Genomic DNA, 26,679 nt, shown 5'->3' on the forward strand with positions numbered 1-26,679 from the left:
TCATCAACAAAGCATTAATTTGGTCAGTTAAAAAACAATTGCTTATAACCTTCTCTGAAAAGAATGATGTACAGAAAAGAATTATATATATATATGAATAATACATCATAAGTGTTTAGAAAGACATTGTATTTTAGGTGGAGAGACAGACAGGTGACAAGACTGCTACATGCAGTAAGATGAACCCTGATAGAACTAACACTGGAGGCTGTGAAAACACTGCTAGGAGTACCCAGCCTTGGTAGAGCAGCATAATTTCTTCCTGTAATTCTTTCTCTCCAAATTGCCATACACTTCAGCAGAGTTTGCAACTTCTCTTCTAAGTCTTTATCCTTCCCCCAAGGCATGCCTAGCACAGGACTCTTGAACAGTGATGCCTCAATTAGAGTTGCTAGCCAATAGATTGAAGCTATGTTGGCACAATATCCTACATCCTCCCGATCTACTGGCTGAGCCCAACCCCACCTAAGAAGGACAATAAAGATCTGTGTTCAGAGTCATACTGGAGAGAGACTTCTGGACTCTATAGAACCCACTGCCTCCTGATGAAGTCCCTACTGTTCACCCTTGCAGTTTTTATGCTCCTGGCCCAATTGGTCTCAGGTAAACAGAATCTTGGGGAAGAAGAAACACTGGCCTAGAACAGGGTCCTGCACATGGAGTCCCTATTTCTAAGTGGTCTGTGGAAATGGGGTCTGGCTTCTCACTGGGAGCAGGGCTGAGATTTGTCCTACTTCTTCAGACCACCTCTGTTCTAAGAAACTTGAAGGCTCTCAGGATAGAGCAGGATCCGTGATCGGAGCTGGGGAGGAGGGTAAGGCAAATCCCATACAGTTGCCTCCAAAGGTAGAAATGATCTTGAAATCCCAAACTTCTATCCTGTCACTTCGGGTCAGTCCAGTCAAGCCCTGCCTCATTTCACTTTTGTTTTTTTTGCTGCCGATATTCCCTCCTGAGGTAACAATTATATAATATTACTTCCCCCAGTTTTCTTGGTCTTACAGAGAAGGTCTCTGATTTTTTGTTTGTTTGTTTGTTTGTTCTTGGATGTGGTTAACAGAACAGGAAAGGCTGTTTCTATATATGTATAGGACTGTAAAATGGAAAATGAAAAAAAAAAATTCTGTGTGGGAACTATTGGAAGTCTATATCAGATTTCAGCTCTGTTTGTGTAAGCATTTCTTATTTTTAATTTATTCTGTAGCTTATATTTACAAAACCAAGACAAGAACACTGAAAGTTATTTAGAAATAAATTGGCCACATTTCATCACTGCTTGCATTTTTTCACTTGTAACCAACTGATATATGAGCTTATAACCTGCTTTATTTTTTTACCTACGATTCTATCAGGAAAATTTTCACAGGTCTTGAATATTCCTTGAAAATACAATTTGCAGTAGATGCTTATAATTCTGTCATATTTTTGTACCAATATTAACTTGGAAAGTCCTTAATTGTGTGTCATTTGGATTATTTTTTCTAATGTGTGAGTACTGTAAATAACATTGTACAACCTTATTAATATATCATTGTGAGATTATCTGTTTGTATAGGTAAAGTTTGCAAGTTCCATTGCTTGGTCCAAAGGTATTATTTCTTCTAAGTTAACTGGCACATATTGCCAATGGTTACTATTAGAGTATTTGTATTTTTAACATTTGTATTTCATATTTCTTGCAAATATTTTCAAATATATTGGTTGCTTCTAAAATGTATTATTTATTTGAGACACATAATTTTCATTTTCATGTCAAATCTATTGGTGTTTTCTTTGCATTCTTCCATTAACTTAGTAAGTCCTTCTCCATGTTGAGAACAGTTATTCACCTATGATTTTGTTTTTTACACCGGACTCAATCCCACCTTTTTACATAAGGCACAATGAAATAAACTAATATTCTTTAGTGTAATTTCCTAATGGGTTATATAATAACTCCATAGCCCGCCTCTAGAGATAGTAGTTTATATTTCCTAATTTGCAGAAATGTTCAAATTGATAGTGGATAAGAGGAAATTACAATGCTCTCATGGTTGTCTCAAAAGATGTTTCAGGCCTATTGCATCCTTGAAATTCTATGAGTTTAAATTGGCTGATTTCTCCCTCTGTCTCTGGAACATTAGTGACATACATCGACATACAGCACATACTTGTATGTTGTCCTTTTTCTACACTTTGTGTGTGTGTATATATATTCTAACATATACATATATATAATGTTAAAAACTCAATCATCAGAGGAGGATTAAACAGCTGATAAGGGATAATAGTAGTGGTAATAGCATTCAAAAACGTTTGCTCTGTTCACTTACTGTCAATTACCTCATATTTCTTTCATTTATTGTACTTATCACAATCTGTAGTTATTTTGTTTATTCACTTACTTGTTTATTTTCTTTCTCCCCCTCTCCAATGTAAGGTCCTCAAATCATGTCTTTCTGTTCATTGTTTTATTCCCTGCATCTTGCAGAATTCTTGACATGGTAGGCACTCATCATATACTTGTTGATTAAGTACAGTAATGAGTTAAGCAAGGTAAGAAAGAGCTCCAGCGTCACTCTAGGGCCTCTATGTGTTAAACCATGTGATGAGATATTTTCATATGTATATAATATGTACACATATATAGGCAAACCCTGCAGAATGTCTCCCTAATGAATATATTCCTAATAGAATGGCTTTTTTTATTCTCAAAATTTTGTAAAATGTACTTATATCTCAATATCATATAGGTATATAGGTATAGATGAAAATTTTTTATTTATCTTTCCATAACTTGACATGACATTTTTAACCAGATAATATGTAAGACAAGCCTAGAGTTATCTTCTAAATATAATTTTTAGGATCTCAGAAACATGTAAGGGACATTTTGAAAATCTCACCAATTGGCAACAAAAGCCATATGTGTTTCAGTAATGGTGAGAAAGATGACAGCAATTATTTTAGCATTTCTTATTTTTGAAATGATAGTTTTTACTTCTGTTTAGGTGTTTGTGTTTTAGCTACATTTTAGGAAATCGGTTGGGGATTTTGTGTTCATGTATAATAACATGCTATATATTTTCCCATTTAAAATCATGGGAAATTGGCCCCTGGTAAGTGTTTGTATACAGAATTCTGATTTCAGAAATGAGAATCTCATACGTATCTAAAGAATTCTATGTGTGTTTATAAAATTTCACTTAATCCTCAAAGTAGGTATTTATGATTAGGAAAAACATGCTAAAGCGACTGGAAAGGCACTTGAATAAACAGTGCTCAAAAACTATTGCTATTTTTTATCCTCCTGTGATAAATACTTAGGCTTCATAATCTATATAATTCCTTTATTCAGGTAATTGGTATGTGAAAAAGTGTCTAAACGACGTTGGAATTTGCAAGAAGAAATGCAAACCTGGAGAGATGCACATAAAGAATGGTTGGGCAACGTGCGGCAAGCAGAGGGACTGCTGTGTTCCAGCTGACAGACGTGCTAATTATCCTGCTTTCTGTGTCCAAACAAAGACTACAAGAACTTCAACAGTAACAGCAACAACAACTTTGATGGTGACTACTGCTTCGATGTCTTCGATGGCTCCTACCCCTGTTTCTCCCACTGGTTGAACATTCCAGCCTCTGTCTCCTGCTCTAGGATCCCCGACTCATTAAAGCAAAGAGGCTTATTCTGGTGTCAGTTTTCTCTCTACAGCCCCCTTCCCACTTTCCCTCCATTCAACAGTGTCTGGAAGGGCACCACAATTTCATTGCACTAGCATTTCTATGGTAGAAATGCAAATAAGATAGGGGCCAGGAACAAGTGAGGGTTAGTCCAAAACACCCACTCAGGAATGATAGATAGTAGCAATGTCCTCCTTGAAGACAGTTCTAGGCCCACAGCTTGCCATAGCAATTATCATCAAACTTCATGTACATCAGAAACACCTGGAGAGATGGCTAAAGCACAGATTTCTAGGGCTCACTTTTAGTTTCCAGTTCTGCAGGGGAGCTTGAGAATCTGCATTGCTCACAAGTTCCCCGGTGATGCTAGGGCTGCTGGTCCAGGGACCACACTGTGAGAACAATTAGCTTATAATATGAAAGGATTGAAAGCCGACTGTGAATGTGATTTTCTACAGATTGAAGGCTGCATTTCCTATGTAGTTTTGGAGTAGATAGTAATACAAAATCATCCTACAGAATCCTCCGACAACAACCTGAGAATGTAGGTATTATAACCTCACTTTAGAGAATAGGAAACTTGATTTCTAAGCATTAGAAGACTGGGACAGACTAAATTGACTACTGAGAGCATTCTGTCACTGCACCATGAGGTTGCCCAATTTTCTTCTCACCCTGGAAATCCTCATTCATAGCTTCCAACTTAAATATGATGAAAGGGAGATCAAGAGCTCTATAATGTGTCCTGAATGTTAGGACAGGCACTCATCCCAAGCAATAGAATGTTTTCCGTACATTACATTACATTGATGCTCTGCCTGCACCAATAAGAGAATATGACTGGGTGTATCATAGTCATCCATCCATGCCTCAGGCCCACTTCCCTGACAGTTGGACAGGGAGAATAGGGAATGCAGATGCCTTCGCTTTCTGGACACTTACAGTAGCTGCGTTTGTCTTTGTCGTCTCAGTTTGCTCACTTATGAAATGATAGCGTTTTACTCAGTATCTTTCTCCCCACCCCTGTCATAGTACATCTTTCTGATTCTGAAGATATAAGATTGGCTTATGTTTTGTGGGGTCAACTTCACCTTTGACCCCATAAGATCCTAGAGATTTAATGTAGAGATATAAAAGTTGGAGAAAACATTGGTGGAAGGGTTTTCTCCACGATAGACACAAATCCATGAGTGTCATCACAGACTCCTTTTCCTTCTTCATTTGATTCCAGTGAAGATCCATGTTCATTCTACCACCTCCGATATGTACCATGACCTCTATCTCCAGCTGCTGCTAGGATGATTGCAACAGCCTTCCCATTGATTGCCCTGCATTCCTTTCACACTCACGCCTAACTATCCTCCACAATGAGAGCCAGAATCATTTTTCTGAAACACAAATCTAATCATTAGACTCCCCTCTGGCATCTTTTCCCATAGCATCCTAAGACAACTTTTCAGAGCAGCCTTCATCACTCTTGGCATTCAGAACCTGCCTTGCATTTCCAGTTTTACCTCCAAAGCACTGTCACAGGGCATCTTGCTATCCCACCAACATACCTCTTGGTGATTGGTTTGAACTCACTGGATTGCTTCTGGTTTTGAGTTTTTGTACATACTTTTCTGTCTCCATTTATAACCGCCTGGAAAAAAATCTTTATTTTCTTCTGGAGGACTTTGATAACCACACTGTTCTACCCACAATAGAACTACTGCCACCATTTGTGCTCCACTGTTATGACTTACCCAGAATTTTAAGTCATCATGTCACATGCCTCACTCTGAATATCTGCTTATGTCTTCTCCCCTACTAGACTTTGAAATTTTATTTAGGAACAGGGACCATCTTATCTTCTCTTTCTCCTACCATCCCCTAACAAGATTCTATATTAATTCTTGTTGAATAAGTAAGAGGGATTCTCGAAGGCCTGAAAGATCTTTGGATGTTACTGAAATCTCATTTTTATTTATTTTAGATCTTCTCCAGGAAACAGGCTTCTGTCTCCTTTAGAAGACATATCTATGATCTATGTCATTACATGGTAGAGGAGTTTTGAGAGGTGGCTTGTCCCACGTGGTAGGACATCATTGCCTCTTACACCCATGCTTATCTTTGCAGGCAGAACTCATGAACTCACACAAGAAGGTGGGCAGATGGAAGCAAGTTACTTCAGCAGAGGAGAATAGTAGGAAAAAAACATAACTTTAGAGTTGGATGTATCTGAGGTCATTCATGATCCCACCATATATCCACTCCTGGACCACAGACAAATGATTTCCCATCTTCGAGCCTGTTACTGAATTTGAAGAACAGAGAAAATACTCACTCCCACTCAAGGTACTTTGAGGGTTGTGAGAGTAATCTATTAAAATGTTAATCATATCATAGGGATTTAGCTGTAACAGGTTGTTCCCTGGATAAGAAACAGTACAGCACATTTCCCCAGGGCCCTGCCCACGGGGCTTTGGCTGTCTTGCCTGAGTATGGGTGATTATAGCCTATGTTTCACCTGGGGGAAGACTCATTAGGCTGAGAAGAGTGTAACAGAGTTGAGGGTCATGGGATCTCTTTGAACAGCCAGATGAGATTTTAAAGGTTCTAGTAGAACTTGCTGTGCTTACTTTTCAATAATCACCTTGATCACTACCTTGAAAACATCTTAGAGTTATTATCACGTTGATTCTAGACGATGAATATAATCTCAGTGCTGCAGCCTGAAACATTGTCCTCCTGTCCTCTTGCCTTATATCTCATCCGTCCTTCACGCAGTGCTGGAATTTAGGTGGCAAATATTCTTTTCCCACTTTGGAGTTGACTAATGGCATTAGGAGGCCAAGGGAAAAGGAATCTTTATGGTGAGAGAAACTGCAATGTGCCAAGCACATTAATACACAATTTCTTAAACAAAAGCATTGTATGATAATTATGACAACATGATTAAAGCTGAGGAACCTGGAGTAAAATGTATCTAGGGTTACATCTAGGTTTGTTCCTTACTACTTTTACTCATCATGTGGTCTCTATATCAATTTCTTCATTTGCAAGACAGGTATAATCATGCATCTACCTCTTAGAATCACTCTAAAAATTAAAATAGATAAGGCATATAGGTCACCATGATCTCTAGCACCAATGAAATTCTAAGAAATGTAGATTTTAAAAGGCATATGAGATATAGGTTATTCTGGTTTAAAATATGAAACGTTTAAAAAATAAAATATGTAAATTCTGAGTTTCAGGGAGAAAAAGGGTCTTGCACAAGAACAACCATATTTGGAGGCAATTTTACCTGTTCTCAAGGCCACATCTCTACCCCATCTCATGCTAATCCTGACAACATCCTCAAAGCTGAATCAATTTTTGCCTTAAATAAATTAAACGAGATTTAGATCTCACCAGTCACTGATTCTCAATCCCAATTGGATATTCATTCAAAAGTCTGACTTCTCTCCTGAGGTGAGAGTAAGATTCCTGGGCACTTTTTCATAATACTTACCTTAACCTAGCTAAACACAATGGACACTCTTTTCTTTGAGGTGTCAGTGGAAATTAAGAGGAGAGTCTGAACTCTTACCTCCCACATAGGGCTTGCAGACAGGTGAAGATGGCGCTCCTCCCCTTTGTTGGTAATGGAGACCTAGAAGAAAGGCTGGGCATCCAACTCCCACGCAGTCATATGAAGCAGCCCAGAGCAACATTCCCCTTCACTGCCTGTGCGGTGGCAGTAGAGACCTAGCAGTAGAGACCTAGCTGGGAGTCAGATCTCCCATCCCTCAACCAGTGGTAGCGACTGGCCTGTGGAGGAATCCCTTCCCTGCTGGTGCCATGTCAGTGAAAACTGAGGGGAGACTGAAATTGCCCTTCCTTCCAATAGTATAAAAGGCCTGAAGCAGACTTCCCTTCCCAGCCAGCTCATTATCATTGAAGACCAAGGGGTGGTCTCAACTTCAATCCCTAGGGAGCCGTGGCTGGCATCAACCGTCCTCCCAGTCAGTGAGGATAGAGGATAGGAGGGTGCTGGAAAATAGGTGTCTTTAAAACTGAATAATGTTGTTTTTACCACAATTTAAAAAACTGAATAAGAAGACATGGCAGACCCCTGAAACTAGATAACTACACATGGAACTAACCAGAATTAACATGCAGAAGGTTTGAGAATAGAACTGCAGTGGGGAATACCACCTAGATTTTTAAAATAACATCTTGTATATATTTAAGGATATATGCAATATGATGTTTTGATATACATAGACATAGTAAAATGATTGCTATAATCAAATTAACATATCCTTCTCTTCACATAGTTATCATTTTTTGAGGAGACAGCACCTGAAATCCGTCTTCTTGGCAAATTTCTAGTATACAACACCATATTATTAACTAGAGTCCCCATACTGCCCTTTAGCTCTCTAGACTTTATCCTACACAACTTCAACTTTGTACCCTTCGACGAGCATCTCCCCATTTCCTCCACCACCCGCCCCACCCCTGATAATCACTGGTCTACACTCTTCTATGTATTTGAATTTTTAAATTCCACGTGTAAGTGAGATCATGCTGTACTTTTTTTCTGTGTCTGTCTTATTTCACTTAGCATAATGTCCTCTGGGTTCATCCATGTTGTTCTGAATGGCAAGATCTCCTTTGTCAAGGCTGAATAATATGCCATTGTATATATATACAATTTATTTAGTGTATTCATCTGTCGATGTTGATAGATGATAATGTCTTCATCTATCAGCTTAGGTTGATTTCATATCTTGGCTATTGTGAATAATGCTGAGCACAGATATCTCTACATGGTGCCGATTTCATTTCTTTTTGGTATATACCAAGACGAGGGATTGATGGCTCATATACTAGTTCTGTTTTTTTTTTTTTGAGAAGCCTCCATACTGTTTTACATCATTGTTGTACTAATTTACATTTCCACCAACGGTGCGCAAAAGTTCCCTTTACATTCTCACCAACACTTGTGATCTCTTGTCTTTGTGATAATAGTCATCCTAACAAGTGTGAAGTGATTTCTCATTGTGCTTTTGATTTGCATTTCCCTGATGATTAGTGATGTTGGGCACCTTTCCATACACTTGTTAGCCACTTTTATTTCTTCTCCAGAAATATTTCTGTTCGTGTCTTTGCCCAATTTTCAAGTGGGCTCTTTGTTTTTTGCTACTGAGTTGTGTATGTTTCTTATATGTTTTTTATATTAACCTTATGTGATATATGGTGGGCAAGTATTTTCCTCCCATCCCATAAACTGCCTTCTCACTCTGTTGACTGTTTCCTTTGCTGTGCAACAAACGATCTTCAATGATAATACAAAGAATATGCAATACAGAAATGATAGTCACTTCAACAAATGGTGTTGGGAAAACTGGATTTCCACAGGCAGAACAAATGAAATGGACCCTTATCTTACACCACACACACACACACACACACACAAACTCAAAATGGATGTAAAGATTTAAATGTGAGCCTGGCAAACTTAAAACTCCTAAAATAAAACAGAAGGGAATATCTTTATGACTTTGGTCTAGGCAACAGTTGCTTGAATATGACATCAAAACCACAAGCAGCAAAAGCAAAAATATATTAGTGGGACTATGGATACATTTGAAACAAACTACAAACTAGTAAAATCTCAGCAAAGAAATAGAAGGTATAGGCCAGGCACGGTGGCTCACGCCTGTAATCCCAGCATTTTGGGAGGCCAAAGAGGGTGGATCACGAGGTCAGGAGATCAAGACCATCCTGGCTAACATGATAAAACCCCGTCTCTACTAAAAAAAAAATACAAAAAATTAGTGGGGCATGGTGACAGGCACCTGTAGTCCCAGCTGCTTGGGAGGTTGAGGCAGGAGGATGGCGTGAACCTGGCAGGCGGAGGTTACAGTGAGCCAAGATCATGCCACTGCACTCCAGCCTGGGTGACAGAGCGAGACTCCATCTCAAAAAAAGAAAAACAGAAAAAAGAAAAAGAAATAGAAGATATGAAAATAATCAAATGGAAATTATAAATTTATGAAATGTAATCAAAGTAAAAAAGAAAAAGTCACTGTATAGGCTCAATAGTAGATGGAACATGACAGAGGAAAAAATAAGACAGATCTATAGAATTACCCAACCTAAAAACAGAGAAAAATAGACTGAAAAACATGAACAGAGCCACAGATACCTGTGGGACATAAAAAGATCTAATGTTCATGTCATCAGAGTCCTCAAGGAGAGGGAGAGTGTGGAACTGAAAAAAATATTTGAAGGAATAATGCCTGAAAAATATCCCAAGTGTGGCAGAATACATACATCTGTAATTCAAGATCTTGAATTAACCCAAAACAAGATAAACCCAAAGAAATCCATGCCAAGATAAAGTATAATCAAACTAAAACTAATAGCTAGAGACAGAAAAAAAATCAAGCGAGCATTTAGAAACAATACACCACCCATGGTAAAACAATGGTTTGATTGATGGGATTTGTCATCTGAAACCATGGAAGCAAAAAAGAAATATCATCACATGTTTCAAATGCCAAAATAAAGAACTATCAAATCCAAATCCTGTATCTAGCAAAACAAAAAAAAAAAGTTCTCTAGGAATAAACAGGGAAAGAAAAACATTCTCAAACAAGAAACAATTAAGGGAATTTGTCACTAGCAGCCCTATCCTAAAAATATAGTCAAAGAAAGTTCTCTAAACCGAAATGATAACAGGGGGCTTGGAACTTCAGAAGTCAAAGTCAACAGAATGGGTAAAATGGGAGGTGAATATAATAGCCTATGCTTTTTTTTTTTTGCTTTTTTTTTTTTTTTTAATGCTTTCTTTTCTTGAGATAGTGTCTGGCTCTGTCGCCCGGACAGGAGTGCAGTGGTACAATCTCAGCTCACTGCAGCCTCGACCTCCTGGGCTCAAAGGATCTTCCCTCCTGAGCCCAGTGAGTAGCTGGGACCACAGGAGCCGGCTAATTTTTATATTTTTTTGTAAAGACAGGGTTTCACTGTGTTGCCCAGGCTGGTCTCCAACTCTTAGACTCAAGCAATCTGCTGCCTTGGCCTCCCAAAGTGAGACTATCTTTTTATTAAAGAGTTTTGAAATCATGTTTGGTAGATTGAAGCAAAAATTGTAACATTGTCTGATGTGGTTCTAAATAGATGTAGAGGAAGTACTTAAGACACTATAAGCTGGGTAAGGCAAAGAAATTTAAAGTGAGGTAAGTTTTTTATACTTCATTCAAACTTGTAAAACTTTGACACCGTAGACTGTGATAAGTTATGTACAGCAACCACTAAAAAAAATAAATAAATACAATAAGAAATTATAGCTAAATTATAGTGGAATTCTAAGGAACAAATAGAAAACAAAATATAAAATGGTAACTTAATCCCTAACATGTATCAAAAAGATACCCCATACAAATATTAATCATAAGAACGTAGGAATGGCTATATTAACATCACTTAAAGCAGACTTCAGAGCAAAACAAATTATCAAGGACAGAGAGGGAAATTATATAATGCCAAAAGGGTCAATCAACCAAGAAGACATGGCAGCCCTGATCGTCTACAAACTGAAAACCAGAGTTTCAAAATACATGAAGCAAAAACTGATAAAACTAAGAGGAGAAATAAATTTACAATATCAGGCCAGGCGTGGTGACTCATCCCTGTAATTCCAGCACTTTGGGAGGCTGAGGCAGGCAAATCGCTTGAGCTTGGGAGTTTGAGATCACCTGAGGCAACACAGTGAGACCCCCTCTCTACAAAAGATACAAAAACTAAGGTGTGGTGGCCCACGCCTGTTGTCCCAGCTACTCAGGAGGCTGACATGGAAGGCTTGAGCCCGGGACATCGAGGCTGCCGTGAGCTGTGCACTCCAGCCTGGGTGACAGAGCGAGACCCCGTCTCAAAAAGAAAAAAAAAAAACGCCTGTAATCCCAGCACTTTGGGAGGCCGAGGCGGGCAGATCACGAGGTCAGGAGATCAAGACCATCCTGGCTAACACGGTGAAACCCCGTCTCTACTAAAAATACAAAAAATTAGCCAGGCGTGGTGGTGGGCACCTGTAATCCCAGCTACTCGGGAGGCTGAGGCAGGAGAATCACTTGAAAACGGAAGGTGGAGGTTGCAGTGAGCTGAGATCGCGCCACTGCACTTCAGCCTGGGTGACAGAGCGAGACTCCGTCTCAAAAAAAAAAAAAAAAATTACAATATCAACTTCAACAGTTGATAGGACAACTAGACATAAAATCCACAAGGGTGTAGAAGAATTTAAAAATGCCATAAAGCAACAGGATCTAATAGACATTTATAAAACATTTCATCCAACAACAATGGAATACACTCCTTGGTGTTTATGCCAAGGAAATGAAAGTGTTTTTCTCCACAACTCCTGGGCAGGAATATCAATGGTAGTGTTATTTATAATAGCCCAAAAGAGTAAACAACCAAAACGTCATTCAACAGGTGAATGACTAACATAGAGTGGTACATCCATACGATGGAATACTTCTCAGCAGTTAAAAAAAAAAAATGAATTATTGATACATGCAACAGCTTATATAGATTATAAGAGCATTATGCTGAGTGACGAAAAAAGACAAAGGGTCACATAGTGTGTGACTATATTCACATAACATTCTCTAAAAATTATGAAATGTAGAACAAATTAGTGCTTGCCAGGGGTTATGAATAGTCAGGAGAGGGAGGGAAATATGCCAGTAAGACAATAAGAGACGGAGATCTTTTCATAATGAATAATTCTGTATTTTGATTTGTTGATGGTTGAATGAATCTAAGAAGGATCTGATAATCTACTATTAGACGCACAGTACAGTAGTGAACTTTCAGCCTCTAGAGAAGTGCTCTCCAATAGAAGTAACTAAAAAGACAGAAATGTTCTAAATCTGTACTATACAATATGTTAGCCACTGGTCATGTGGTTGTAAAGCACTTGATATGTGCTCTATAATATTTTGAGCAAGTTTCTTATGTTTTCTGTGCCTTTGAGTTTCTCATTTGTAGAATGGAGATAATAATATCTACCTCAAAGTGTTGCTGTAAAGGTAAATGAGTTTATGTATGTAAGACACCGACAGGAGTGCCAGCACATAGAAAGTGTTATACAAGGGTTAGCCATTTGTTATTGTCATTGTTGTGTTTTGTTCTCTTTCTAATGTCTGGACCTTCAAATGATTCAGACTCACGGGACCATACTTCAATTCTGTTTTTATAATTTTAACCTGTAAGATTCTCATTTTAATTGGAATTTCATATTTAGGAATTCTTGGGTGCCTTGGATATATGAAGAAAAGATTCACATCTGCTTCCACTAAACAACTAGCGAATTAACAACTGAGATTTCTTATAATTAAATTATTTACTTGATTTTTTAAATCCATATAAATAGCTTGAACTTAGGTTGAAACCCATGAGAATTTGTGGCTACAGTTCATAGGGTTAGTATTTCCCTTCTCCATCCAGAGCCAAGGTTAATGCTGACAAAATACAATCTAATACAGATTAATCTGTGTGTGTGTGTATATATATACACTCGTGTCAGAGAGAGAGAGAGATTTCATTCTTCCTTAGGCTGAGATTGTTGCCTTTGAATCTCAGGTTTATATAAGGGTATCAATTATATGTCTTCCCTAGGACTAGATCTTAGCTTTATACATCTCACATAGCCATCAAAGTAACGTTCAACTTATCTTTCAGGGTTTGCAATCTTAATTTTTGGCCTGTGCAGATTCCTTTCATTTTTGACAGTTTCTCAATGTAGTAATTTCCTTTTTACATTTACCCAACTTTTTTGGTTATTTTCACCAGATACATTGTTCAATATATCTATTCTACTATATTCTATTAATAACAGTCTACTATATATGTGTCTTATTGTCTAATATTGCTGAAATCTTTCTTTTAATCCAATAATGAATCTCTGTCATCTAATCAGTGAGTTTAAGCCATGTGAATGTATTATAACTACTGATCTATTAGGACTTTTTTCTGCCCTCCAGTTGTGACTTATCTATTCCTCATTTTTTTTAGTTTCTGTTGGATAGATCATACTTTCTTCTGCTAATATGAATATTATAATTTTATTTTTATTTGTTTTATTAAAAATTTGTCCTTGCTCTTAGGACCCATTCCTATCCTTATATTTATTATTACTAATTTAACATCCAGCTTCAGAAATACAACTTTAATAGGAAGGCTTTTTGTATTTCTCCTGACTGCTCAGACTTAGGGTCTTTATTTGATGCTCCACCACCAAGTCACCTATAAGGAAAGTTTGCATTCACAGGAAGACTATAAATAATAAAACCAATCCCTTGACTAGGACTTAAACCATGTAAAAGCTGGTGGCAAAAGTAAAGGGAGGTGATCCGTGAGACCCCTGAGGTAACTGCTCTTAAATTTACATTTGCCTCTAAAAAGGATTTCTTATATGTCAACATCTCTCTGTTTAAACATATTCTTGTGTAAAACCACTACGTGACCTGAATAATGGCCATAGAGCTCATCTCTAAGCCAACTGGCTTATTTATTTAATGCATCTCAGTGGTTAACAGGGCTGAAATTTTTTTGAAAACTGCAATCAATGATCAAAGAATGATCTAGGTAAACATCGATTCCTTGTGGCAGCATTTTAATATTTTCAAAGACAAGGTACAACTGGTAGAAAAAAATACCCTCATGCATCTTTTTCTTCTAATTGTGGTAAAATATATGACATAACATTGGCCATTTTAGCCATTTTTCCTTTTATTTTTAGTTGACACATAATTGTACATATTTATAGGATACAAAGTGATATTTCAATACATGCATATAATGTGTAATGATCAAACCAGGGTAATTAGCATATCCATCACCTCAAACATTTATCATTTGTATTGGGAACATTCAAAATCCTCTCTTCTAGCCTTTTAAAAGTATACGATAAATTGTAGTTAACCATATTCACCTTACAGTGCTACAACACCAGAAGTCATTCCTCCTATCTATAATTTTGCATCCATTAGCCAATCTCTCTCCATCCTCCCCTCTCCCTAATCATTACCAGCCTCTAATATTAATATCTGCAACACTACTCTCTACTTCCATGTGCTCAACTTTTTTAGCTCCCATATATAAATAGGAACATGTGGTAATCTTTCTGTGCCTGACATTTCACATAACATAATGTCCTCCAGGCTATCTGTGTTGTTGCAAAGGACAGAATTTCATTATTTTTATGGGTGACTAGTATTCCATTGTGTGTGTGTATATATATATATATATTCCATTGTGTGTTATGTATGTATAGTATTCCATTGTGGGCATATATATGTATATATGTGTGTACATATATATATACATAATATATATTCTTCTGCACATGGAAATCCAGTTTCTCCAGCATGATTTATTGAAGAGGGTATCCTTTCCCCAGTGTATGTTCTTGGTGCTTTTATAAAAAATCAGGTGACCTCAGATCAGACCCAACTACATCATACCTTCTTTCCAAATGTGCAAGAAACCTACTAGAAATTCTTATTGTTAGAGTTTCAGATTTATGTCCTGGTTTATACTGCCATATTCATTCTTGGAGGTGAGTACATTTCGATCTTGGTCCGGCTGGGCAGAGAGTCAAAGCAGGAAAAGCACAGATTCTGCCCACCAGTCTACAGCCTACAGAGCAGCATTTGGTGCGATGGGATGGAACATGCTGTATCTCTATTCCATGTGGGGGTAAAGTGGGTGACCTCAAATTTCCTGTGTCTGCCTACATGATGCAAAGCTCACAGTTCAGAAGTTTAGGGACACACTTCATATCATCCCATCTGTTCTGGTTCAGTGCATAAGAATCTAAGTCTCTGAGGAAGGTAGCATAGTGTGCAGTTCACTGGACCAAAAGCTTTGGCAGCACCTCTTCTGGAAAGCCTGGCCATGGGGCTCTTCATGATCATCGCAATTCTGCTGTTCCAGAAACCCACAGGTAAACCAAACCAGAAGCTCACTCAAATCAACAGTGGGATGGAGCATTTTCAGGAGCCAAAGGGAACTTCATAATCCACACTAAAGGGAAATAGAGCCCCCAAAGATGGCTAAAGTTTATCCAACATCATCAGAAATTTCCTCTTTCTGGAGCCTTATTCCATGTTACTATCCTTAAAGAGGAGTACTCACTGAGCTAAAAAGAGGTCATAATTTCTTCTGGGAAGGATGTGTTGTTATAGAAAGGAATGAGGCCAATATCTAGGGATACCTTTATGTCTTTGGATATGGTTTTTACTCTGATGCTCAGCTATATTTCCTTTTACTCAAATATATATATATATGTGTGTGTGTGTGTGTGTGTGTGTGTGTGCGTGAATAGAGGAAGAAGCAAATTTTGGAGTTAGGTTTAAGAAACATGCCTTCAATATCTACTAGTTTGTCAACTTTAAGTAGTGAAGACTCTAGGAGCCTCAGTTTCCTCATCTATGGAAATAATGACACCTGGTTAACAGGGGTTTTATTAAATGATATAACCTACGTGATGCTTGGCACATACTGAGAACTCAAAAATTAGAGTTTCCTTTCCTCTTTCAAGACCAGATTTCTTACATGTGTCCCTTATTATAAGAATAGTAATGGCCTATTCCTGACCCTCTACATTCCTAAGACCCAATAGACCACTACCTTACTGGATAACATGAAAGTCATTCTTGACCCTGATAGTGGGTTTGAACTCAGGAGAACAGTTTGATTCAGACATAAACACATAGTAACAATACATTGTTCTCTGGGCATCAGAGGAGGTGCAGTAGAAGGTAGTGCCCTGGGAGCATTCAGGATGCAGGCAGATTTGCTGAGGTTCCTATGTAGAGCATAGTTCCATAGCCTAGAATCAAGGGTTCAGCTCCTTTATTTTCTCAGATAAGATCTTATGTTCTTGGCAGAGTCTATCAGATGTTAAGGGAGGCCTAAAACCTCACAGGACCTAAATATAAGTGATCCAGTTAAATACAAACACTGAGGTTGACCTTGTCGGAAAATCCTCTTCAGAATATATGAGGGTCTGCCTTGTGGATACCCCATACCCCTAATTCCTACAAGCCTCCTCTGTCTTCCCCAAAACCAACGTGCCTTCAGTCTCAAACACTGATATTGTTCTATTGCTCCTTTCTGTGTATAGTAACCGAACAACTTAAGAAGTGCTGGAATAACTATGTACAAGGACATTGCAGGAAAATCTGCAGAGTAAATGAAGTGCCTGAGGCACTATGTGAAAATGGGAGATACTGTTGCCTCAATATCAAGGAACTGGAAGCATGTAAAAAAATTACAAAGCCATCTCATCCAAAGCCAGCAACACTTGCACTGACTCTTCAAGACTATGTTACAATAATAGAAAATTTCCCAAGCCTGAAGACACAGTCTACATAAATCAAATACAATTTCCTTTTCACTTGCTTCTCAACCTAGTCTAATAAACTAAGGTGATGAGATATACATCTTCTTCCTTCTGGTTTCTTGATCCTTAAAATGACCTTCGAGCATATTCTAATAAAGTGCATTGCCAGTTTTCTGTCTCATTTTGTTCTTTAACCAGGGGTTGAACACTCATTATATACTAGGTAATGAATTGATAAGAACTCAGAACCTCTCCTTGAAAAGGGGATATGACAAGTACACTAAAAAAAAAATCCTATAGTGTGGAAGTCTGGAATAAGAAACTCAGAAACACTGACATGTAATTTAGGAGAGGGAAAGGTGAAGCAAATATTCAGGGGGAAATTCATGAGTAAGTTTAGGAATAAAGCGGTGTCTTGTAGTAAATAAGTAAATAGTAAAGCAGTAAATAAGTAGGATTTCCATGGATGAGGTTTGGTAGGGAAGGCAATTTGAGTGAACAGAATGGGCATAAACTAATGGGAGGAAATTGGAAAAGACAGAACATTTCAGGACACTATACATGCACTTTGTTTGGATGAAGAACAGAGCACTCAAAGTTGAACTATGGGGGAAGTCTGATTTCCTAAGCTCCTGTGTACCAGCAGTGAACTGGGAAGATGGAGATAAATAAGATTCCACTGTTGTGGAGCTCAACAGTGGAGCTCAATGCTTCCTCTATGAAGTGGAGGAAGACCTAAGTAAATAACTCCAACACAAAAGTTTTTAGGTTTTTGCTTTGTTGTTGTTGTTGTTGATGTGTTCATCTTTTTTGTTATTGGGGCCCTTTGGAGTTTAGGGGAAATGTAAAAGATCTAGGAATTGGTCCAAATTGTAGTGCTTTTGTTGTCTTGATATGCAAGAAGAATAATCCATGTACATACTCTGCTGAATTCTTAAAGATGTACCTTCTGAATATGATTAACATGGAAAGTTTCTTCTTCAACTACATTTCAAAGTCATTTGCTAGTTTTGTTTCTTATATCATTTCACCATAACAATTACAAGCATTTTAAAGATTTAGTTCATCCACTGTAACATTTACCACTAACGTGTGGCATGTGTTCTCTTAATCTCTCTCTTTCTGGTGTTCTAGGGCTGGTATAGGGAGTACGTAAAACAAGCCTAAAATATCTTGTGGTGCCAGAAAGTAAGCAATTGCTTAATAATCAAAGGATAGGGTCTGCAAACAGGGACAATTTGACTTCCTCTTTTCCTAATTGAATACCCTTTATTTCCTTCTCCTGCCTAATTGCCCTGGCCAGAACTTCCAACACTATGTTGAATAGGAGTGGTGAGAGAGGGCATCCCTGTCTTGTGCCAGTTTTTGAAGGGAATGCTTCCAGTTTTTGCCCATTCAGTATGATATTGGCTGTGGGTTTGTCATAGATAGCTCTTATTATTTTGAAATATGTCCCATCAATACCTAATTTATTGAGACTTTTTAGCATGAAGGGTTGTTGAATTTTGTCAAAGGCTTTTTCTGCATCTATTGAGATAATCATGTGGTTTTTGTCTTTGGCTCTGTTTATATGCTGGATTACATTTATTGATTTGCATATATTGAACCAGCCTTGCATCCCAGGGATGAAGCCCACTTGATCATGGTGGAGAAGCTTTTTGATGTGCTGCTGGATTCGTTTTGCCAGTATTTTATTGAGGATTTTTGCATCAATGTTCATCAAGGATATTAGTCTAAAATTCTCTTTTTTGGTTGTGTCTCTGCCCAGCTTTGGTATCAGGATGATGCTGGCCTCATAAAATGAGTTAGGGAGGATTCCCTCTTTTTCTATTGATTGGAATAGTTTCAGAAGGAATGGTACCAGTTCCTCCTTGTACCTCTGGTAGAATTCGGCTGTGAATCCATCTGGTCCTGGACTTTTTTTGGTTGGTAAGCTATTGATTATTGCCACAATTTCAGATCCTGTTATTGGTCTATTCAGAGATTCAACTTCTTCCTAGTTTAGTCTTGGGAGAGTGTATGTGTCGAGGAATTTATCCATTTCTTCTAGATTTTCTAGTTTATTTGTGTAGAGGTGTTTGTAGTATTCTCTGATGGTAGTTTGTATTTCTGTGGGATCGGTGGTGATATCCCCTTTATTGTATATCTAGAAAACCCCATTGTCTCAGCCCAAAATCTCCTTAAGCTGATAAGCAACTTTAGCAAAGTCTCAGGATACAAAATCAATTTACCAAAATCACAAGCATTCTTACACACCAACAACAGACAAATAGAGAGCCAAATCATGAGTGAACTACCATTCACAATTGCTTCAAAGAGAATAAAATACCTAGGAATCCAACTTACAAGGGATGTGAAGGACCTCTTCAAGGAGAACTACAAACCACTGCTCAAGGAAATAAAAGAGGATACAAACAAATGGAAGAACATTCCATGCTCATGGGTAGGAAGAATCAATATCGTGAAAATGGCCATACTGCCCAAGGTAATTTACAGATTCAATGCCTCCCCATCAAGCTACCAATGCCTTTCTTCACAGAATTGGAAAAAAACTACTTTAAAGTTCATATGGAACCAAAAAAGAGCCCACATCACCAAGTCAATCCTAAGCCAAAAGAACAAAGCTGGAGGCATCACACTACCTGACTTCAAACTATACTACAAGGCTACAGTAACCAAAACAGCATGGTACTGGTACCAAAACAGAGATATAGATCTATGGAACAGAACAGAGCCCTCAGAAATAACGCCGCATATCTACAACTATCTGTTCTTTGACAAACCTGACAAGAACAAGCAATGGGGAAAGGATTCCCTATTTAATAAATGGTGCTGGGAAAACTGGCTAGCCATATGTAGAAAGCTGAAACTGGATCCCTTCCTTACACCTTACACAAAAATCAATTCAAGATGGATTAAAGATTTAAACGTTAGACCTAAAACCATAAAAACCCTAGAAGAAAACCTAGGCATTACCATTCAGGACATAGGCATGGGCAAGGACTTCATGTCTAAAACACCAAAAGCAATGGCAACAAAAGACAAAATTGACAAATGGGATCTAATTAAACTAAAGAGCTTCTGCACAGCAAAAGAAACTACCATCAGAGTGAACAGGCAACCTACAAAATGGGAGAAAATTTTTGCAACCTACTCATCTGACAAAGGGCTAATATCCAGAATCTACAATGAACTCAAACAAATTTACAAGAAAAAAACAAACAACCCCATCAAAAAGTGGGTGAAGGACATGAACAGACACTTCTCAAAAGAAGACATTTATGCAACCAAAAAACACATGAAAAAATGCTCATCATCACTGGCCATCAGAGAAATGCAAATCAAAACCACAATGAGATACCATCTCACACCAGTTAGAATGGCAATCATTACAAAGTCAGGAAACAACAGGTGCTGGAGAGGATGTGGAGAAATAGGAACACTTTTACACTGTTGGTGGGACTGTAAACTAGTTCAACCATTGTGGAAGTCAGTGTGGCCATTCCTCAGGGATCTAGAACTAGAAATACCATTTGACCCAGCCATCCCATTACTGGGTATATACCCAAAGGACTATAAATCATGCTGCTATAATGACACATGCACACGTGTGTTTACTGTGGCATTATTCACAATAGCAAAGACTTGGAACCAACCCAAATGTCCAACAATGATAGACTGGATTAAGAAAATGTGGCACATATACACCATGGAATACTATGCAGCCATAAAAAATGATGAGTTCATATCCTTTGTAGGGACATGGATGAAATTGGAAATCATCATTCTCAGTAAACTATCGCAAGAACAAAAAACCAAACACCGCATATTCTCACTCATAGGTGGGAATTGAACGAGATCACATGGACACAGGAAGGGGAATATCACACTCTGGGGACTGTTGTGGGGTGGGGGAAGGGGGGAGGGATAGCATTGGGAGATATACCTAATGCTAGATGACGAGTTAGTGGGTGCAGCGCACCAGCATGGCACATGTATACATATGTAACTAACCTGCACAATGTGCACATGTACCCTAAAACTTAAAGTATTTTAAAAAAAAAAAAAAGGATAGGGTCATATTAAGGGAACACAGGAGTCAGTCTAAAAGAGCTTCAAATGACCAAAGCTGCGACAATTTGAGCAACAAAATAAATAAGATAGCATTGGATTATAATACAACATATAATAAATATCTATGAGTCCATGATGATATGAATAAATAATTGAATAAATTGGCAAATTGGTGAGAACAGATGTGCCATATAGAATAATTCCCAATAATTCATACAGATATTCCCTGCTGAAGAAGGTGGAGCTTGACCTCCCTCTCCCTTGAGCATGGGCTGTATTTAGCTACTTGTTTCCAAAGAGAAGTGTGTGGAAAGGAGTTAAAAAATAATTTCACCTGGATAAACCTGATAAGGTCATGTTTCAGATTTTATGGAGAAATCATATTGATAACATGAACCTGTGATACGATCTGATGAGAATGGCACTTCACTTCTGTTCTCTTCCTCCCAAAACCCTGCGACCCAAGACAAACAATGAAAAACATCAGAAAAACTCAAATTCAGTGGCATTCTAAACAATATTTGACCAGTATTTCTAAAAACTGTCAAATTTATCAAAAAGGAAGAAATTCTGAGCCACAGTCAAAGACCAGAGAAGGCTAAAGAGACAGGACAACTAAAGGTAATGTGGTATCCTGGATGGACTCTTGGAACAGGAAAAGAACATTAAGGAAAAACTAGTGGTGATAATAGTAATAATAATAAGTGTAGAGTCATTTAGTAGCAATGTATTTAGCTGTGATGGCTGCACTGTGGTAATATAAGACGTTAACAATAGCAGAAACTGGGTGAATATTTGGGAACTCTCTGTATTATCTTTGCAACATTTCTATAAATCTAAAACTATTCTAAAACTGACAACGTATTTAAATTTTGGAAAACTGACCACAAAATCAATTTGGCGCATTCCTTTTCTTCTTATTTACGAAAGAGCTTCTCATTTCTTCATTGAACGCTTGGTAGAATCTAATGGTAAAGTCAACTGGAACGGAACTCTTTACAGGAAGTATTGTTATAGATTAAGTTTATTGCAGGTTAAAAGGCAATTCAGTTTTCTATGCCTTCTAGTCAACTGTTGTATTTGGCATATATACTTTTCCCATGTTCTAAGATTTTTATACTTGCTATCCTAAAATTCTTTGTAATATCTTCTTTTTATCTTATTAATGCCTGTAAGATATGTAATGACATCTTCTTTTTCATTTCTGACATCTATTATTTGTGTATTTTCTCTTTTTTCTTGATAAGTCTCACATTCACTTATTAATTTATCTTTACAGAAAACAAATTTTCTTCATTAATTTTAGTTTAGTTTCCATTTCTTAGACTGTGACTTGCATTGCCCAATTGAAAGTGATTGAAAGTGACAGGTTCACTTCCAAGTGGAAACTTAAGAGCCAGTGTGTCCATGTGCAGTGGCTCACACCTGTAATCTCAGCACTTTGGGATGCTGAGGTGGGCAGATCACCTGAGGTCAGGAGTTTGAGACCAGCCTGGCCATGGTGGTGAAACCCTGTCTCTACTAAAAACACAGAAATTAGCCAGGCATGGTGGCAGGCGCCTGTAATCCCAGCTATTTGGGAGGCTGAGGAAGGAGAATCACTTGAGCCCAGAAGGCGGAAGTTGCAATGAGCCGAGATCATGCCTCTGCACTCTAGCCTAGGTGACAGAGCCAGACTCTTTCTCAAAAGAAAAAAAAAAAAAAAAGAGCCAGGGTGCGGTTTAACCGTCTCTCATCTCTCTGCCAAGGTGATTGTGGAAGCACTGTTGTCATAGAGCCTCTGTCAGCCTGAAGCCCTGAGTGACCATGAAAGCAGGGTCATTCTTTTGACCTAAAATAGACATCTAGCACTGCCAGAAATAACCTTTTGGGAAGTTACTCTATGAGAGCTGAGGTTTGTTTTTTATTTTGTTTTATATATATTTTTTAAATCAGGAATAACTAAGACCAGGGTGAACAAACTACTGCTGTCAGGGCAAATCCAGCCCATAGCCTGCTTTTGGAAATAAATTTGTATTAGAACACACACACACACACACACACACACACACACATACACACATACACACACACAAATATATCTTCACTAATGTTTTTTTCTTGTTTTTCAAAAACTTTTACATACCATAAAATTCACCTGTTTTAAGTGCACAATTTAGTGTCATTTCTATTTTTTATTTTCGGTATGCTTTTCTTTTTGTAACTTTGTTAGGTGCATGTTTATCTTTATAAAAGAAAAGCCTTCCTTCTTTTCAAATATGAGCGTTTAAAGTTATAAGTTTCTCTCTATACACAGCCTGAGCACCATCCCACAAATTTTCAATATAGAGTATGTTCATTGTCACATTATAAACCTTCTCATTTCTCTTAAACCATGAGCATATAAATAACATATAGATTATATAAAGACTATGGATACAAATGTTAATCATGCAATTTTGTCAACTAGTTATAATTACATATACAGTAACATTACTTTGGTGATATGTAAACCAAAATGTAAACAAAACTTGAAAGCAAACAGAAAACATCATATGCAAAAACTTGTACACACTTGTTCTTCATACAGTTTGTTTTCAAATGTGATCTTCTATCTTGTTATAGGTTTTATATGGCTTTAAACTGACATTTATTTTTCATATATATTGTCGTCTGTTATGATTCTTCCAGTCCTGAACTTCCTGCATCAGTAATTTTTAAAGATATTTTTGGTTTACAGAAGTTTACCAATTATTACCATAATTTATCATCAATTTATTAACTCTCACCATCATTTCAAAAGTGAAAGAAATTTCACCACCTAAAAATATGTATGTATGACGTATTAGAAGAAAACAGACTTTTAACTAAATGCATTCATGTCTCTTAAAATTTTGTTCTATCATTCTAATTTTTTTCTTTTTATTGTACAGACCAGTTTAAACTTTGTCAGAACCCCATTAGGGCCCATGTATCCATTTAACAACAAAATTCTGTAATTCTTAAATTCTCAAATTCATAATTTATATAACCACTGATACCCAATTGGTAGTAGTCTTCTGAGGAATGTTTCTATTCCATTATTCCTTGTCTTCTCTCATCACTCTCTGAATCTAAACTTCTCTTTAGCTTTTTTTCCCTATAATTAGATGTTGAGGTGTGTGGCTTACTTATCTTCTTTATTAGAATAAATAATATGTATCCCATCCCTAATGATTAGCACTTTGTCCATTTTTATATGTTTATGACAGGTGGACTCACTCTTATTCTAAACTCTGATATTAGTGATATCCAATGCCCCATTCAGAGACCATTACATTAAAAACGCACTTATTACTTCTGGGACTTTCTAGACAATTTCCTTCATCTTTAAAAGATCTGGGACAAACACCACAAGCTTTGTCCCACATGAAAGTTCTCTGCCCAAGTAATGAAACATCTAAAAATGCTAGTAAAGATATTAGGTTTTAACATAACACATCAATAATTATATTTAATATAAATGATCTAAATCAGGGGTCCCCACCCACCAGGCCATGGACTGGTATAGGTTTGTGGCCTGTTAGGAACTGGGCCACAGAGCAGGAGGTGAGCGGCAGTGGGAGTAAGCATTACCACCTGAGCTCTGCCTCCTGTCAGATCAGCTGTGGCATTAGATTCTCATAGGAGTTTGAACCTTATTGTGAACTGCGCATGCAAAGGATCTTTGCGTGCTCCTTATGAGAATCTAATGCCTGATGATCCAAAGTGGAACAGTTTCATCCTGAAACCATCTTCCCATCCCTGCCAGTTTATGGAAAAATTGACTGCATTAAACTGGTCCCTGGTGCCGAAAAGGCTGGAGACCACTGATCTAAATACACCAATAAAAAGAAAGAGATTGTAAGATTGGATTTTAAAAGACCTGACTCTATACTGACCACAAAAAAAAACCCTCACTTTATTCTTTATTGCATATATTTATGGTGTACAACATGATGTTCTGATATATGTTGTGAAATGGTTACTGTAGTCAGGCAAATTAACACGTTCATCATCTCACATAGTTTCCCTTTTTGTGTGTGTGTCGCAAGAGCACACTACTTTTTTAACAAAAATTCCAAGTAAAATATAATATCATAGACCTCACGTTGTACATTAGACCTCTAGACTTTTTTAATCTTATGTATCTGCAATTTTTTATCCTTTGACCTACATCTCTCCATTTCCTTCCCCTCCAACCACACACCTGGTAACGACCACATTATTCTCTAGCTCCTTGTATTCAGCTATCCTTTTTTTTCTTTTAAGATTCCATGTATAAGTGAAATAGTGCAGTATTTTTCTTTCTGTGTCCATTTATTTCATTTAGCATAATGTTCTTCATGTTCATTCATGCCTTGGCAAATGGCAGGATCTCCTTTTCGAAGAGTAAATAATATTCCATTGTGTGTGTGTGTGTGTCACAGTTTATCCACTCATCTATCAACAGACAGTTCACTTGTTTCAAAATTTTGACTATTGTGAATAATGCTGCAATAAATATGAAAGTACAGATACCTCTATGAAGTTAAGTGGTGATTTCATTTCATTTATTTTTTTAAAGACAGGGTGTCACAGTGTTACTCTGTAGCCCAGGCTGGAATGCAGTGGTGCAATCATAGCTCACTGTAAATCTCAAACTCCTAGGCTCAAGGAATCCTGCCTCAGTCTCCTGAGTAGCTGGGACTACAGACACACACCATGTTTAGTCAATGTTTTTTAGGTACAGGGTCTTGCTGTGTAGCCCAGGCTGGGCTCAAAGTCCTGACCTCAAGCAATCCTCCTGCCTTGACTTCCCAAATTACCGGGATTACAAGCATGAACCACCTCACTCAGCCTGGTAGTTCTATTTCTAATTCCTTTAGAAGCCTTCATACTGACTCCACAATGGCTACATCTGTCTACATTCCCACCAAGAATGTACAAAGGTTCCCTTTTCTCCACACCCTCATTAACAATTGTTATATCTTGTCTTTTTGGTAATAGTTATACTAACAGGCATGAGGTGATATCTCATTGCGGTTTTGATTTACATTTCCCTAATGATTAGTGATTTTGAGCACCTTTTCACATACTTCTTGGCCATTGTTATGTCTTCTTTGGAGAAATGTCTTTTCAAGTCTTTGTCCATTTTTTTAATTGGGTTTTTTTTTTTTTTTTTTTTTTACGGCTACTGAGCTGTATGAGTTCTTTATATATTTTGTAATATTAATCCCTTATCAGATATATTTAATATAAAGACAAAGATAAGCTATAAGACTTTATATCTTAAAAAGCTGGAGTGGCTATATTAATATTGAACAAAATAGATTTCAAAACAAGAAATACTACCAGGGATCAAGACTCACAGAAAGAAGTCAATTCACCATGAAAATATAACAATACTAAATGTGCATGCAACTAACAATAGAACTTCAAAATAAAAGCTTGTAGAACTAAAAAAGAGAAATAGAGAAATCTTCACCTACAACTGGAGATTTTTAGACTGACATTAGCAAGATGGCAGAATAGGAGGCTCCAAGCATCCCTCCTCTCAACAGAAAATTCAACTGGCAGATATC

At 37.5% G+C, this 26,679-nt stretch overlaps 2 protein-coding genes across 2 annotated transcripts; both read left to right on the forward strand.

Annotated features, from left to right (window-relative positions):
• Positions 1–508: 508 nt before the first annotated feature.
• DEFB126 (defensin beta 126) lies at positions 509–3,665 on the forward strand. Its single transcript, XM_003821233.4, has 2 exons — positions 509–603; positions 3,338–3,665. The coding sequence occupies exons 1-2, from the start codon at positions 546–548 to the stop codon at positions 3,604–3,606; spliced, it is 327 nt and encodes a 108-aa protein (XP_003821281.3). The 5' UTR covers positions 509–545; the 3' UTR covers positions 3,607–3,665.
• An 11,733-nt stretch (positions 3,666–15,398) lies between these two features.
• LOC100978606 (beta-defensin 127) lies at positions 15,399–17,215 on the forward strand. Its single transcript, XM_003821234.4, has 2 exons — positions 15,399–15,643; positions 16,826–17,215. Exons 1-2 carry the CDS (start codon positions 15,595–15,597, stop codon positions 17,074–17,076), a joined length of 300 nt encoding a protein of 99 aa, XP_003821282.1. The 5' UTR covers positions 15,399–15,594; the 3' UTR covers positions 17,077–17,215.
• The last annotated feature ends 9,464 nt before the right edge of the window (positions 17,216–26,679 follow it).

This window comes from Pan paniscus, chromosome 21, assembly GCF_029289425.2.
Source record: "Pan paniscus chromosome 21, NHGRI_mPanPan1-v2.0_pri, whole genome shotgun sequence".
In the NCBI taxonomy this organism is placed as follows: Eukaryota; Metazoa; Chordata; class Mammalia; order Primates; family Hominidae; genus Pan; species Pan paniscus.

Bases quoted from the DNA above. Each gene is read 5' to 3' on its own strand.
- DEFB126 (XM_003821233.4), top strand. From the start codon at position 546: ATGAAGTCCCTACTGTTCACCCTTGCAGTTTTTATGCTCCTGGCCCAA. The intron at 604-3,337 runs GTAAACAGAATC...TCCTTTATTCAG, and splicing joins CCTGGCCCAATTGGTCTCAG to GTAATTGGTATGTGAAAAAG.
- LOC100978606 (XM_003821234.4), top strand. From the start codon at position 15,595: ATGGGGCTCTTCATGATCATCGCAATTCTGCTGTTCCAGAAACCCACA. The intron at 15,644-16,825 runs GTAAACCAAACC...TTCTGTGTATAG, and splicing joins GCTGTTCCAGAAACCCACAG to TAACCGAACAACTTAAGAAG.